The 15428-nt window shown below is 38.7% G+C and overlaps 2 protein-coding genes and 1 non-coding gene across 7 annotated transcripts in view; 1 reads left to right on the top strand and 2 right to left on the bottom strand.

The window, feature by feature from the left end:
• DIS3L (DIS3 like exosome 3'-5' exoribonuclease) overlaps positions 1 to 664 on the top strand; it is a 32745-nt gene extending 32081 nt beyond the window's left edge. For all 3 annotated transcript variants that reach the window (XM_006050214.4, XM_044925401.2, XM_044925402.2), the window contains one exon: positions 70 to 664. In XM_006050214.4, coding sequence (XP_006050276.4) covers positions 70 to 375 — 306 coding nt within the window. In that variant the 3' untranslated portion in view covers positions 376 to 664. The remainder of the gene's footprint in view (positions 1 to 69) is intronic.
• A 1585-nt stretch (positions 665 to 2249) lies between these two features.
• Positions 2250 to 15223, bottom strand: TIPIN (TIMELESS interacting protein). Of its 3 annotated transcripts, none has more exons than XM_006050215.4 (8): positions 15083 to 15223; positions 9430 to 9570; positions 9236 to 9314; positions 8951 to 9026; positions 6713 to 6835; positions 6422 to 6485; positions 4104 to 4310; positions 2250 to 2655 (listed from the first exon to the last, which is right to left on the bottom strand). In XM_006050215.4, exons 2-8 carry the CDS (start codon positions 9560 to 9562, stop codon positions 2453 to 2455), a joined length of 885 nt encoding a protein of 294 aa, XP_006050277.3. In that variant the 5' UTR covers positions 9563 to 9570; positions 15083 to 15223; the 3' UTR covers positions 2250 to 2452. The 3 variants fall into 3 exon arrangements, with proteins under 3 accessions (XP_006050277.3, XP_025152068.2, XP_025152069.2); XM_025296283.3 differs by lacking the exon at positions 15083 to 15223 and adding an exon at positions 9819 to 10884; XM_025296284.3 differs by lacking the exon at positions 15083 to 15223 and adding an exon at positions 9921 to 10884.
• On the bottom strand, positions 5868 to 6003 carry LOC112577878. The gene has a single exon (XR_003102080.1). It is a non-coding gene; the product is annotated as a small Cajal body-specific RNA 14 (non-coding RNA).
• Positions 15224 to 15428: the final 205 nt, after the last annotated feature.

The raw sequence follows: 15428 nt of genomic DNA, 5'->3' as shown, positions 1-15428 counted from the left end.
TAAGCATTCCTTTCAATGCAACCAGCAAAGAATGTGACTTAGTAATATGCATTTTCTCCTCTATGATAGGTGAGAATATCCGTACAGACCTCACGTTGCCATTCTGATACAATACGGCTTGAAATAATAAGCAATAAACCACACATGACACCAGATACAGAACTTTTGCAGCAGAGTTCCCTCTTGCTAAAGAGCGATTTAGTGAAAAAAGTAACTAGATCCGTGGAGGAGGCTCAGCTTGCTCAAGAAGTCGCAGTAAACATCACTGAAGATTATCAAAAATACTGCCAAACGAAGGGAAGAAGCCTGTACACACTTCTAGAGGAAATAAGAGACCTAGCTCTCCTGGACGTTTCCAACAGTTACGGCATATGAACTCTTCTGACTTCATTAAAAGAGAACTTTGTCTTCCGTGAGTGTTTTACCTTTAACATCAAGATAAAAGTTTCTGTGCCATTGAGTGCCACCAATCCCTGATTTGGATGGTGGGGGAGGAGATTGGGTAGATATTTCACATATTTGTGAAATGTTTTATCACTAAGTTGCATTTAAGTGCAATTAGGTCAGTATGGAAAGTGGTTTTTCAGATACTGGATCACTGAATCCTGGCTCTGCAAAACAGGTTGCCAGTCTTGTTAATAAACCTAGAACTGACTTTTGGCCAGCTTGTCTCAAATCAGTTCTTTCATTGCATTAATTTTCCAGTAATTTCTACACTGGGCCATTTGGGTCACAGGTCCCTCTGACATCTGCCAGATTAACTTTTCAGTCTCCTGAATTCAGATAGTAAGACTCAGTCCTGTCCATGTGTCCACTTTAAAACTCTCGACTTCGTATTTGACTCAGTCTCCCCTGCTGTCCCCAGCACCAGTTGGGATTGGGGCCTAGGGGTTGGGATGGGATGCACAGGGTAAGGTCTGTTCTCTCACACCTCCCTTCCATCCTCTCATTGAGCTGAGTACTCCTCAGATGGGCTGCCCAGGCCTTGCTCTTGCTGGAGACTTATTACTTAGCACCATCACTTTGCCAGTCTACACCCTGTCCCAAAAAGCAACTTTCCCATGTCCTAGTTCGTAAAGATTAGCTTTGCCTTACCCTCTCCCCCGTGGAAATCTCCTAAGAACCAGACAAACATTTAAACTTGATTCTCAACATAGTACTGTCTGTAATTACCCCTCCACCAAGTTGATAAACTGAGGCTGGAAAGACTCCAATTAGGTCTTCCCACCACATGCTTCTAACACTTCAGCCTCATATCCACCATTCCCAAATCTCTTATTTCCTAGATTTTCATTTCTATATTATTGTACATGTTCTTCCCAATCCTTGGCATCTCCACCAATGCAAGCTCTCCTGTGAATCCTCCCGAGGTGCCCATGATACTTTGCAAATTTCTCTCCAACTAACTAGTCAGTAAGGTACCAACCTTCCCTGATGGTTCAGTGGTAAAGAATCTGCCTGCCAATACAGAAGATATGGGTTTGATCCCTAGTCTGAGAAGATCCTCTGGAGAAGGAAATGGTAAGCCACTCCAGTATTGCCTGGAGAACCCCATGGACAGAGGAGCCTGGTGTGCCACAGTCCATGGGGTCACAAAGAGTGGGATACAACTTAGTGATTGAACAACAAAAGGTACCAAGGAGCATATGAATTTCCCTAGGACCTATGCAGGCCAGGCAATACATCAGCTTTTCACTGACCCTTGGAAGTATTAAAGTGACTTCTCAAAAGACATGTAAACACATATATAACAACTGTAAACATTTTACCGTAAGTATATAGTGTAGCACTAAAGAGCAGTAAGAAACTTTTATAAAGCCTGTAGGGATAGTTCATGAGATTTTTATTTAAAAAAAAACAACACTAGTATTTATCATACATATTTACATCTTAAAACACCACCCAATTTAGTAAAAACAGGGCATTCAATGGAACACAAGCAGCAAAAGCTACTTATTAACTACCAATTGTTTTTACAAGGTCATACTTAAATACAAATAAACACTAAGGAGAAAAATATACAATGAAAGTTAATAAGAAACAATTATAAATAAGGCCTCCCCAGTGGCTTAGCACTGAAGAATCCGCCTGCAATACAGGAGACACTGGAGACTTAGGCTTGGTCCCTGGGTCGAGATCCCCCGGAGGAGGAAATGGCAAACCCAATCCAGTGATTCCTGCCTGGAAAATCCTATGGACAGAAGAACCTGGCGGGCTACAATCCATGGGGGTCACAGTCAGACACAACCGAGCAATTGAGCACATAAACATAATTAAAATAATGCCAGATTTTAAACAGGAATCTAAAAGTTTCACTATATAAAGATTTTCACTCAAAGCAAACAAAATGCACTGCACCGTCACCTCAAATTTGGAAGACAGCAAGTTAATAGATGTTCTCACTTGAGGCCTATCCAACTTGAGGAACATTTCTAGACGAAGCCTTAAGTTACTACTGTACATTGTGAAAGGACTGGTCCAGTTGCATTTCCTTGACTTTAAACTCCTCCTCTTCGTTTACAGTACTGGCAGCACCAGCATTACGTGGACTGTCGAGAAGGTCTCTGTTAAATCCATTTGCTTCTTCCTCCTTTTGCTCCTCACCTGCACTACCCGCCTCAGAGGTCTGTGTGCTGGGTGTGTTCACTGACAAGTCTGCAAGAGAAACCACTATTACTCATTACAAGCACCGGATCCGATCTTACCTAGTACAAACTTCTTCACAAGTCTAGATCAACAAAAATGAAATCTATGATCACTTTAATGTTAATTATGATCTCTTTCTTCCAAATAAAGCCATTTCTATACATGTATTATTATAAAATCCATTAAAAATTCAAGTCGAACTCAAACTTCTGAATCATAGCCAAATGCAACTGTTCTCATTCAAAAACCACAATTACTAGATAGGTTTTTTAAAGTCAAATGTCCTTATGAGATATATAAGTGATCTATAGTAAAAAAATATTTAAGATACTCATTTCTACTCAGAAAATTTTAAAGTCATATATTATAAATAGAAGATGGGCCTTAAAATACTTATCGCCAAGTAAACTTTGATAATGACAGCAAGGAAGAACTGCCACCAACAGTTCTATCTTCATGTAATTTTTCACAAAGTAGTATAAAACATCCATTTGTTAGGTTAAAAATTAAATTCATTCTAACTGGAAAAAAAACTGATAATACCACAGAATAATTTTCACTTGAGAATTTCATTATTTTGCGTGAAACTTGTTTTATAACATGGTATCTTCACTATAATAAGAAAATAATTCTTATTTTCCCACTTCAAAAGGAAAAACTGGATTGGAAACTGACAAAGATGAATGTGATTATGTGTGCTTCATTCAAAAGCAATTTGCCATTATTTTTTAAATACAGCTTTCCAAATTTGATTGTCCAATTTCCAAACCCACAGTCTGTTTTAAATCGGCAAATTTTAAGGCAGTTTTAAAAGAGGTGAGGGAGTCAACAAGAAAGCAATATGACAGCTCACGGCGGGAGTGGCGCAACGCGGTAAAGGCATCTGGGGCCGATTCATGCCACACAAATGGCCCTAAGTCCCCAGTGCTGCAGAGTGTTTTATATGCTTAGGAAATAACAAAGCAATTAATGTTTTAATTATGATCATTAAGATAAAATTATATGTCGCATGCTTTAAGGAGTCAGGGAAGATTCCGTTTTTGAAAAATCCAGAATCCATTTTAAATGATTATTAGAATAATTTTTTAACAGATGCTCAGCTACCCAGAAAACTATCTTGAACTTGTATTCTTTGTGGATTCCAACTAGGTCTCTCGCTCACTCTCTCTCTTGAATATACATAAATTTAATATACTGTACCATATTTTTCTTGGAGAAGGAAATGGCAACCCACTCCAGTATTCTTGGCTAGAGAATCCCATGGACAGAGAAGCCTGGTGGGCTACAGTCCATGGGGTCGCAAAGAGTCGGACACGACTGAGTGACTTTACTTACTTACTTACCATATTTTTCTATTCTTCGAGGTATTTTATTTGAAGGAATAGTAAAGAAGTTAAAACTTCTAACGTGCCCTTGATATATTAATGGTAGCACATAAAATGCAGCATAAAATTTACCATTTCCTAGGGACTGACTGTTACTCAGTAGCTTTGCCTGTCTTCTTTCCAAGGCCAGTTGTTTATTTCTCTCAATTCTTTGTTGTTCTTCTTCTGTTAGGCTTCTACTTGACTCAGAAGCAAACTCTACACTTCCGTATGAATTTGTCAGAAAGGGATCTAATTCGGTAGCAGTTACATCATGGCCATTACTTTCCTCTACTTCATCTGCAGTAGAAAAGAAAAAGTGTGTCTATAGTGTTAAACCAGTTAGAAAAAGATTTTCTGCAGCTATTGACTGAAAACCAGTTTAAAGCAACAAGGTACCAGACATGAAGAAACAATTTGTGAGGTATAAGAATGTCAGATGATTGACATGCTTGACTCAAACAAGTAGAAGGAATATTTAAAGAGTTATTTTAAGTCAAACAGGATACTAGTTTAAAAATATGCATTAACAGAGAGCAAAAGTTCATAGTTGCTAATAAAAGAACTTAAAGAATCCAACGCATATCCTTGTTTTACATTAAAAACATTTTACTAGCTTGCTACATTGTTTGGATGATACACAGTAATTATTTTATATAGGCTATTTTTATATAGGGTAAAACTGAGACACAAAGTGAAAAAGGAAAAAGAAATTTAGAGATCTGTGGACATATTTCCAAGCTAATTTTTTTTTTAATTCAGTGCTCTCTACATTATTAGTCTTAATAAATTCTTAAAACCCTGTACACCAGTTATCTCAAAGTAGGATGTTCCTAAAATGATTCACAGGGGTATGAAAAGTAAATACTAAATTTTCCCTTTATACTTCATTTAAGAATTAAGGAAAATTTATATTTCTTCTTCTAACTTACATTTAGAAGAAGAACTGGCGGTGACAACCTATCACTTATCCTAAGCTACCTTCAAGGCAGGGTGGAATTGAGTCCTCATTTTTTAAATTCAGCATATTATGACATATAGCTGATATTCTGATGACCCAGTTAAGCAAACTGACATACTATCTATTTTAACCAAAACAACCCTAACAAAATGCACAAGTGGTAACTTTAAAAGATTTTTGCAAAATAACAGAACATCTTGAGATAGAAGATAACAGAAGTATAAGCAAGAACTAAGAAGATGGCAAAGCTGACACTTCAACTTCTCTTTGTATCATTCACATTATGCAGTTTAAAAAAAAAAAGACAACTCATCAGATCTGACAAGTGGGGGAAAAAATTCATATCACCAAGACAACCATTTGAAATATGAATTTACATTTACTCTCCTTTCCTTTCCTAGGGTGTGTGTGTGTATAGTACAGTGTTGTTGTTATTTAGTCACTGTATCCAGCTCTTTTGTGACCCCATGGACCACAGTTCACCAGGTTCCTCTGCCCATGGGATTTCCCAGGCAAGAATAGTGGTGTGGATTGCCATTTCCTTCTCCAGAGGATGTTCCCAACCCATGTCTCCTGCATTGGCAGGCAGATTCTTTACCACTGAGCCACCAAGGAAGCCCATTAGCACATAGTACGAAGCTCAAAAAGTTCAATGAATAAGCTAACTGACCCAGTAGGATATGCTGTGGGATTCAGAGTCTAATAACTAATTCCTTTCACATATCAAATCCCATGCCAACAGTTCATACCATACCTTACCAAATAATTAAACCTTGGATTATTTAAATCACATCTTTTACACCTTTAAAAGCAATTTATAAATAACTTTCGGGGATTCTATATGGAGCCTGTATTTTCTACTGCATCTACTAAAAATTTTAAAAACAAAAAGCAAACATGTATGGAGCCATCGCACAGAAAATCTGATAACTATACAGACCCTGTCGGCAGGAACCATATGTTTTGATGTATGTGACTGCCTATGGTTGCACTGTACGACTAACAAATGCAATCAATACCAGGAACAGTCACATAGGTCTAATTAACGTCATATATACAAGATCTGTACTCTTATGTGAAATGTGAAGTATTTCAACATCAAATTATTCTAATTTCCCAGAACCACTTTTTTATAATGGGCATGTATATGAACACTGCATCTTTTCATATATTTTTATTAAGAAGCACTACAAAAGATCAATGGGTCATGACCAACAGTTCACAAAAACTCATGCTCTTTTGTGAACATGTAAAGATATTTTTACATCTCTTAATGGCATACCACTGTGTATTCTAGATGTACCAAGGCATCTTAATTCATTCCTATTTACTATACTGTAATTATATATTCAAAATAAACTAAGAACTCAGTCCTATAACACTGCCAACCCCAATTAGATCCATTTGTAAAAGCAAACTTACTATCAAGTAGATAAACCTATATTCTTACCATTATTGCTAACAAAATCTTCATGTAAAATAGGGAGATCAAGTCGAATTCGTTTTAAACAGGTCTGAAAATAAAAGACATTTTTACATTTTCACTTAGATTTGGAAGAAAGTGGTCACTGATTTTATTCTTAGTTTCAAAAAAAGTTGCACCCAAGTAACCACTATTAACTCTCCCCCTCTCTACTAAGACTGCAAAATGAAGACCCCAAAGAGCTACTTAGCCTCAACTAAATATATCCTTATACAATTTAGCATTGTGAATAATATTCATAATAATCTCAACACCTACCTGAACTTCCTTTTTATTTCCCAGATATTCAACTCTATCAATAAAATCTTCAAATTGCAGTTTAGGGAATAGCCTATGTGCCCAGTGCTCCATGTGTCTGATTAGTGTCTTCAAGTCCTCAGCCTAGCACATAAAAATAAAAATGCTAAATAGAAGATTCATTCTCACAAGTGACCTTGTCAGCAGATTTCAGAATTGAACAGTAGTACCAAAGTCACTGGTGTCCTTCTATAAGGTTAATAAACTTTTAGAAAAAAGTTTAAGAAGAAAAGTATGTATTAAGGGCTTAGAGGATTGCAGTAGGTTTAAAACCTGCAGTAGGCTTTAAAAATCAGAGGAAAGAAGAAACCTAGTATGAAAACTTAATAAAAGTTAAAAGATAATCACATGTGTCTTTTCAGGACTATAAAGCAATACTTGAAAGTAAATTTAATAAAATGACAAGCTTATCTTTTAGAAATAACTATACAGACTGACAGGCCCCTAACAATCATATATGGAGAAGAAAGCACTGAGAATCAGCTCTGCGAAAATATACTTGGAAATTCCAAGGGCAAAGTACTGAAGACCAGCAAGAAAAGTGCAAACATTCTCAGACCACAGTACCTCTCTACATTTGAAATTTCAATTTAACACTAAAAAAAAATTTTAATGAAAAACAAAATTTAATAAACCACAGTAATAAATGAAAAAAGTCCAAAATTCCTGATTTTACTAAAAACAAAATTTTTTTTTCTTACAGAACTTTAAAATAGGAGAGTGGTTAAAAGCTCTGGATCAGACTGCATAGATTCAAATCTAAATTCTACCACTTAATAGCTGTGTGACTTTAAACAAATCACTTTACCTATGTAATTTTTCTTCATGAATAAAATGAGATTATACACACCTCATAGGGTTGTTAGGAGGATTAAGTAATACAAGTAAAGTGCCTGACACAAAGCAAGCCCACAAATGTCCACTATTATTGTGATGGTGGTATTTGATCTTGGTGGTATTTGAACCACAAGAAGCTCATGGTTAAAACCGTAAACTCTACCAATAACTCAATATGTAATACTGAGAACATAATGTCTTGTTGTTCTCATTCTGATAAAGATAAAAGTTCTTTTAAAGGCTCAACCACCGTCTTCCAGTTGTTGACCAGCCACCTCACAATGTCATGTTAGACCCAAGGGACAGAGAAGAGACATACCTAAATACAGTGTAAAGTCCCAAATCATACCTGGAAAAAAGGCATCAGTGATGCAACTTTGTGAGAAAATAATAAGAATTTTCAAAGGCAAAGTATAGAAGACTAGACAAACTCAGAGCCCACCTGCACCCAGTGAAGGAATACAAAATATTTATTCTTCATATAAGTTTATTTATCTTAAGAACTTATGAAAATGATGAAGATGTCCCAAATTCAAAGCACCAGTTTATCATTACTACCTGAAAATTTCAATAAGAGCAATCAATTAACTGAGCTGGGCATGGTTTTAAAATATCTTGACTTAGGTTTAGTTTTGTGGCAAAATAGAACACAGGCTTATATTCTTCCTTATTGTCCACCGAAACTAAGAAAATCAGGTTTTTCAGCTTCCTAGGTTTAAAATTTGGGGATTAATTTTTACTTTTGTACCTCCCAATCACCTCCAAGTATTATATGTTGTTCATCCCCTTGCTATTATTAATATCCTATCTAGGCTATTTCACTTCGTTGCCCTGGGAGTGAAATAGCCTCTGAATTACTATCTGCCTCTGTTCACTTCCCTCTTTCCAACTCTCCTGAACACCACACCAAAATCATGCTCATGTTGTATTAATGTTCCTCTAGCTGGTCCATGAAACCAAAGTCAAGGGTCTGCTCTTAACCACTGGCAGTGGAAGCTTAAAACTAAACCACAGTTTCCTTTACTATATAATGGGACCAACACCTACCCCAGAGGTTGATAATTTAAGAACATATTTGAAAATCCTTCATAAATTATTACAAAGCTCTACTAAGACATCATCTGCAAAAAAATTATATCTACATGATGCAAAGGAAATTTTTAAATGTTCACTTGTGCAGAGATTGACAGTTCCTAAATGTCTTGAATGTCCTTTCCACATATCACAGTTTCTGAAGAGATATGATGCTGAATGACAGCATCTGTGAAACATTCTAAGATTCCTGAGAGCATGAGAATGGCACACAGTCTCACCAATACTTTAAGAAACAAAGGTCTAAAATACAAATCAGACATTTCTTACCTCATGACCTTTACCTTTGAATTTTGCCTTCTCAAACACATGCCTTAATGCTGGGAGCCCTCTCTCTGAAATTAATCTGTGAATAGAAGTATTTTTAAATTTCAAGTTTTCTAAAGCCATCAAGGCCAAAACAAGACCATAAGAAAAAAATGTTATCTGTTAAATTGAAAAAAATGCCTTTAGAAATATCTGATCCCAAAATCATCCCAACCGAAAGCTTGTAACATAAGAGGTAAACGATGATGGAAAGAAAAGTAGAAATCTTTAAGGAAACAGTAAATGTACCTCTCAGCATTCAGCTTGGGTATATTCCTTTTAACTGTTCTCTTCGGAGGTACAGGAACAGGCGCTCCTCTCCCTGACTCTGGTGAAATATACCAAGATTTAATATTACTTATTTAAGCCTCATTTTTAAATGTGTCATTTTGAAAGCTGACAGAGGGATAGCTGGACATGGACACCACTCTGGTGTCATGGACCTTCTTCAGGTTCAGCGCCTTCACCATCTTCTCTCCCTGGAGAGGCTGGAGGTGGGAACGGAGGAAAAGTTTCATCTTCTATATGCTCATAATCTGGTAGGTCAGTCAAGATATTCTCCTGTGGTTCTAGCATCTTTTCTTCTAAGGAAAAAAAAAAGTAAAATGTTTATTCATCCAAGCAGTTTTTCTATTACACAGTTAAGTTCCCCTTGCAGCAAAATGCATGTTTGTCAGTCAGTTAAACCATATTTCAAACTCACACATCGTGAAACAAAGTGGAGAATGTAACAATTACAGAAAAAAGAACCTAAGTTAGAAACTCGAAGAACTGAGTTCTAATGGACAGCCTACCACTAAATAACAATATGGGTTTGAGCAAAACATTTTACCTTAACTGTTGAGTTTCCCCATTATAAAATGATTTCAACTTTTCAGCGGATTTCAAACTGTGGTCCAAATGGGGTGAAACAGGCAGGGTACAAGAATCTCACCTCCACTCCAACCAGAGGTTTTAAAAATTATTACTGGGAATTCCCGGGTGGTCCAGTGGTTAGGGTTCTGTGCTCTGCCCGAGGCCTGGGTTCAATCTCTGCTCTGGGAACTAAGATCCCATAAGCTGTGCAGTGGGGCCAAAAAAGGAAAAAATAAAAATACTGTTTACATATTGGCTTTCTAGTAAAGTTTCCTTTGAAATGGAAATAATGTCTTGATTGGTAACTTGAAAGAATGCTTTTCATACCATCTCACTTGACCTCTCAGAAACATCTGACACTTTTGATCAGTTCCTTTTGCTGGAAAAGATTTTTGTTGACTTCTGAAACACAGTACTCACCTGGTTTTCCTCCCTTCCTGGACATGCCTCCTAAACTTCTGCAGATTCATGTTCCTCTAACCTGGTTAATAAGTTTCCAATATTTCATCCTCGGCCCACTTCACTCAGTTATGCACATGACTCTAATTTATAGATGACTCACTAATTTTTTATTTCTACACAAGCATCAAATCTGAGCTCTAAATCCCTACTTCTCATTCTACAGCTCTAAAATTTTTCAAAGGCATCTACAACTTACCATGTATAAAACCAATCTTCAAAATTTTCCCCATTCAGTAAATGACCCCAATCCAGCTATACAACTCAGAAACCTGCAAGTCACCCTTAATACTTCATTCCCCTACCCTACTTACCCTGTCCATTTACTTTCAATTTATTCCTTGAGTCTGCCATTTCTATTTCCACAACTACTTCCTAACATATATTGGATTATTCCATTACTCCTATCCATTTTGCTTTTTCACTCCATTCTTCGTATTACAGCTTAACTAACCTTTGGAATGTGACAGAATGTGGTCCACTGGAGAAGGGAATGGCAAACCACTTCCGTATTCTTGCCTTGAGAATCCCACGAACAGTATGAAAAGGCAAAATGATAGGCTACTGAAAGAGGATCTCCCCAGATCAGTAGGTGCCCAATATGCTACTGGAGATCAGTGGAGAAATAACTCCAAAAAGAATGAAGGGAGGGAGCCAAAACAAAAACAATAGCCAGTTGTGGATGTGACTGGTGATAGAAGGAAGGTCCGATGCTGTAAAGAGCAATATTGCATAGGAACCTGGAATGTCAAGTCCATGAATCAAGGCAAATTGAAGTGGTCAAACAGGAGATGGCAAGAGTGAACATCAACATTCTAGGAATCAGCGAACTAAAATGGACTGGAATGGGTGAATTTAACTCAGATGACCATTATATCTACTACTGCGGGCAGGAATCCCTTAGAAGAAATGGAGTAGCCATCACGGTCAACCAGAGTCCGAAATGCAGTACTTGGATGCAATCTCAAAAACGACAGAATGATCTGGTCGTTTCCAAGGCAAACCATTCAATATCATGGTAATCCAAGCCTATGCCCCAAACCAGTACGATGAAGAAGCTCAAGCTGAACAGTTCTATGAAGATCCACAAGACCTTTTAGACTAACACCCAAAAAGATGTCCTTTTCATTATAGGGGACTGGAATGCAAAAGTAGGAAGTCAAGAAACACCTGGAGTAACAGGCAAATTGGCCTTGGAGTACGGAATGAAGCAGAGCAAAGACTAATAGAGTTTTGCCAAGATAACGTACTGGTCATACCAAACACCCTCTTCCACCAACACAAGAGAAGACTCTACACATGGACATCACCAGATAGTCAACACTGAAATCAGACTGATTATATTCTTTGCAGCTAAAGATGGAGAAGCTCTATACAGTCAGCAAAAATAAGACCGGGAGCTGACTGTGGCTCAGATCATGAACTCCTTATTGCCAAATTCAGACTTAAATTGAAGAAAGTAGGGAAAACCACTAGACCATTCAGGTATGACCTAAATCAAATCCCTTATGATTATACAGTGGAAGTGAGAAATAGATTTAAGGGAGTAGATCTGATAGACAGAGTGCCTGATGAACTATGGACAGAGGTTCATGACATTGTACAGGACACAGGGATCAAGACCATCCCCATGGAAAAGAAATGCAAAAAAGCAAAATGGCTGTCTGAGGAGGCCTTACAAATAGCTGTGAAGAGGAGTGAAAAGCAAAGGAGAAAAGGAAAGCTAGAAGCATCTGAATGCAGAGTTCCAAAGAATAGCAAGGAGAGATAAGAAAGCCTTCCTCGGTGATCAATGCAAAGAAATAGAGGAAAACAACATAATGGGAAAGACTAAAGATCTCTTCAAGAAAAAGAGATACCAAGGGAAAATTTCATGCAAAGATGAGTTCGATAAAGGATAGAAATGGTATGGACCTAACAGAAGCAGAAGATATATCAAGAAGAGGTGGCAAGAATACACAGAAGAACTGTACAAAAAAGATCTTCAACGACCCAGATAATCACGAAGGTGTGATCACTGACCTAGAGCCAGACATCCTGCAATGTGAAGTCAAGTGGGCCTTAGAAAGCATCACTACGAACAAAGCTAGTGGAGGTGATGGAATTCCAGTTGAGCTATTTCAAATCCTGAGAGATGATGCTGTGAAAGCGCTGCACTCAATATGCCAGCAAATTTGGAAAACTCAGCAGTGGCCACAGGACTGGAAAAGGTCAGTTCTCATTCCAATCCCAAAGAAAGGCAATGCCAAAGAATGCTCAAACTACCGCACAATTGTACTCATCTCACACGCTAGTAAGGTAATGCTCAAAATTCTCCCAGCCAGGCTTCAGCAATACGTGAACCATGAACTTCCAGATGTTCAAGCTGGTTTTAGAAAAGGCAGAGGAACCAGAGATCAAATTGCCAACATCCGCTGGATCATCGAAAAAGCAAGAGAGTTCCAGAAAAACATCTATTTCTGCTTTACTGATTATGCCAAATCAACCAAATCAACCTTTGATTGTGTGGATCACAATAAACTGGAAAATTCTGAAAGAGATGGGAATACCAGACCACCTGACCTGCCTCTTGAGAAATCTGTATGCAGGTCAGGAAGCAACAGTTAGAACTGGACATGGAACAAAGATTGGTTCCAAATAGGAAAAGAAGTACATCAAGGCACAGTCAAAGCTATGGTTTTTCCAGCCGTCAGGTACGGACCTGAGAGTTGGACCGTAAAGAAGGCTGAGCACTGAAGAATTGATGCTTTTGAACTGGGGTGCTGGAGAAGATTCTTGAGAGTCCCTTGGACTGCAAGGAGGTCAAACCAGTCAATCCTAAAGGAATTTACCCTGAATATTCATTGGATGGACTGATGCTGAAACTAATAATTTGGCCATCTGATGCAAAGAGCCAACTCATTGGAAAAGACCCTGATGCTGGGAAAGATTGAGGGCAAGAGGAGAAGGGGCAACAAAGGATGAGATGGTTGGATGGCATCACTGACTTAATGGACATAAGTTTGAGCAAACTCGGGGAGATACTGAAGGACAGGGAAGCCAGTTGTGCCGCAGGCCATCATGTCGCAAAGAGTAGGATAACACTTAGTGAGTGAACAACAAATTGGGACCAGTATTTGTTGGAATCAATCCTTTGGTTTTCCAGAAAGAGCTTATAAGAGACGACTTCCTTCCAATCCCACCATATACACAACATCACCTTCTTGGGATGAAGACAGGCCTTTGGTGTGGTTCATGGTTCACTTCCCTTGCCCTAGGATCTCTTCCATTCCACATTATTGTAGTGTATCCATTTTTAATCACCCATAACAAATTGTTTTAAAAATGGAAGTTTTTTGTTACATTTAAGTTAGGAATTGCATGCAAAACTAAGGTCAAGAAGGTTTTTTCCACTTATGTGGAACCCAAACATCAAAGCGATGAACAGAACCAAGCTGGTGCAAATGATTTTCAATGCTTGATTTGGATATCTTGAGTATGTCAGCTATCTCCCATGTAGTATAACGTTGATTGTTCTCAATGTCTCAATTTAATCACTGGTCTACCAGACCATGGAGCATCATCCAGCGAGAAATCTCCAGCATGAAACTGTGTAAACCACTTTTAACACTTTTGCTCAGTCACAGCACCTTCTCCATACAATGTACAAATCTTTTTTTGAGTTTCAGTTGCATTTTTACCTTTCTTAATAAAGCATAATATGCCAAAAATGCTTTTTTCTTCCATCTTCAATATTAAAATGGCTACACAAAAATTCACCAATGTTGATAAGTTTTTTTTTTTAATGCATGCTGATATGACAGCTGTCACAATACCATCTAACAAATTTGTTTTCAATGAAGTTAAAGACAACTAAGTGCTATTAGAGCCATTATACAACAACAACAAAAAAAACTTTTTGGCGAACCTAAAATAATCTAGTTTCATATCATCAAAAAGTATACTTAGCCCCATTCTGCTTAAGCCTCCTGGAAAGAAATGTGGTTCACATCTTTGAAGCCAAAATGGAGCTATGAATGAGGTAACAAGGCACAAACTATAGTAAGTATAATTGGAGAAGGAAATGACAACCCACTCCAGTGTTCTTGACTGGAGAATCCCAGGGACGGGGGAGCCTGGTGGGCTGCCGTCTATGGGGTCGCACAGAGCGACCTAGAGGACTTCCTCCTCTAGGCCTCAGAATCGCAGAGGAGTGAAGGTAACAAAGAAATTTAATATATAAATTCATTCCCACAGTCTTAGGTGTCCAACGTCCAACTTTTAAGTTATCAAAACAGAAGACCTTGCCAGAAATCCTACCAAACTCACCCCATGATCTTCTTTGCTACCCAGGCTTAAAACCACAAAACTTCCCATCCTATCCCTCTTCTCCAATCTCCCCTCTTCCGTGCTTCCTTGTCTATCCTCTCTTTCAACCGTATTCATTCAACATTCACAGGGCGACTCCTGAGTTTAGAAATCGCGATACAGAAGCCAGAGATGTAAAAGATATATCTGACACACGTTCCCTTCCACTAAAAGGTTTGGTTTAGTGAGTGGCAGACCCGAACGTAAACGAAGTAAAAGCGGCAGCTCTGATTCCCACCGACCTCCTCTCTGCACAGGTCGTGGCCGGTCAGGCCTCCCTTCCCTGCAGTCCTAAATCAGCCCACGTCCGTCTAAGTCATGTCCGCCTGCTTCCTCTCTCCCTCCTTGCGACTGCCCAGATGCCCGCTCCCCCGCCTGACTACCTGGACCGTCTCTCCCCTCCGTAATTTCACTCGCCCCTCGGCCCGATCTCACCTCGCTCCGGCCGCTGCCGCCAACAGCGCAGAGTTCCGCGCGGCAGAAAAACCGCGTTTCTCTCGAACTCTCGCGAGAAGATTCCTTGGCGTTCGGCGCCAAATCTGGGCACACCCTGGGCGGTGCCTACCAGACCCACCTCCCCCAGGTCCCGCCCACCCATGTCTACCCAACCTTTCCCAGGTCCAGCCCATCGCACTACTGCCCTCCGCACCGCATCCGCCTTCCTGAATTCCTCCGAGAAGCTTTCGTGTTGCTTATGCTCTCTGCACTTTAGACTTTGGAAATAGATCTCAGGTTTTTGGATGGAATATTAAGGATAGAGGCAAACAGAATTTTCTAAGAA

This window comes from Bubalus bubalis, chromosome 11 (genome assembly GCF_019923935.1).
Source record: "Bubalus bubalis isolate 160015118507 breed Murrah chromosome 11, NDDB_SH_1, whole genome shotgun sequence".
Classification (NCBI taxonomy): Eukaryota; Metazoa; Chordata; class Mammalia; order Artiodactyla; family Bovidae; genus Bubalus; species Bubalus bubalis.
The sequence above is the reverse complement of the archived record's forward strand: the minus strand, read 5'-3'. Positions and strand labels throughout refer to the sequence as shown.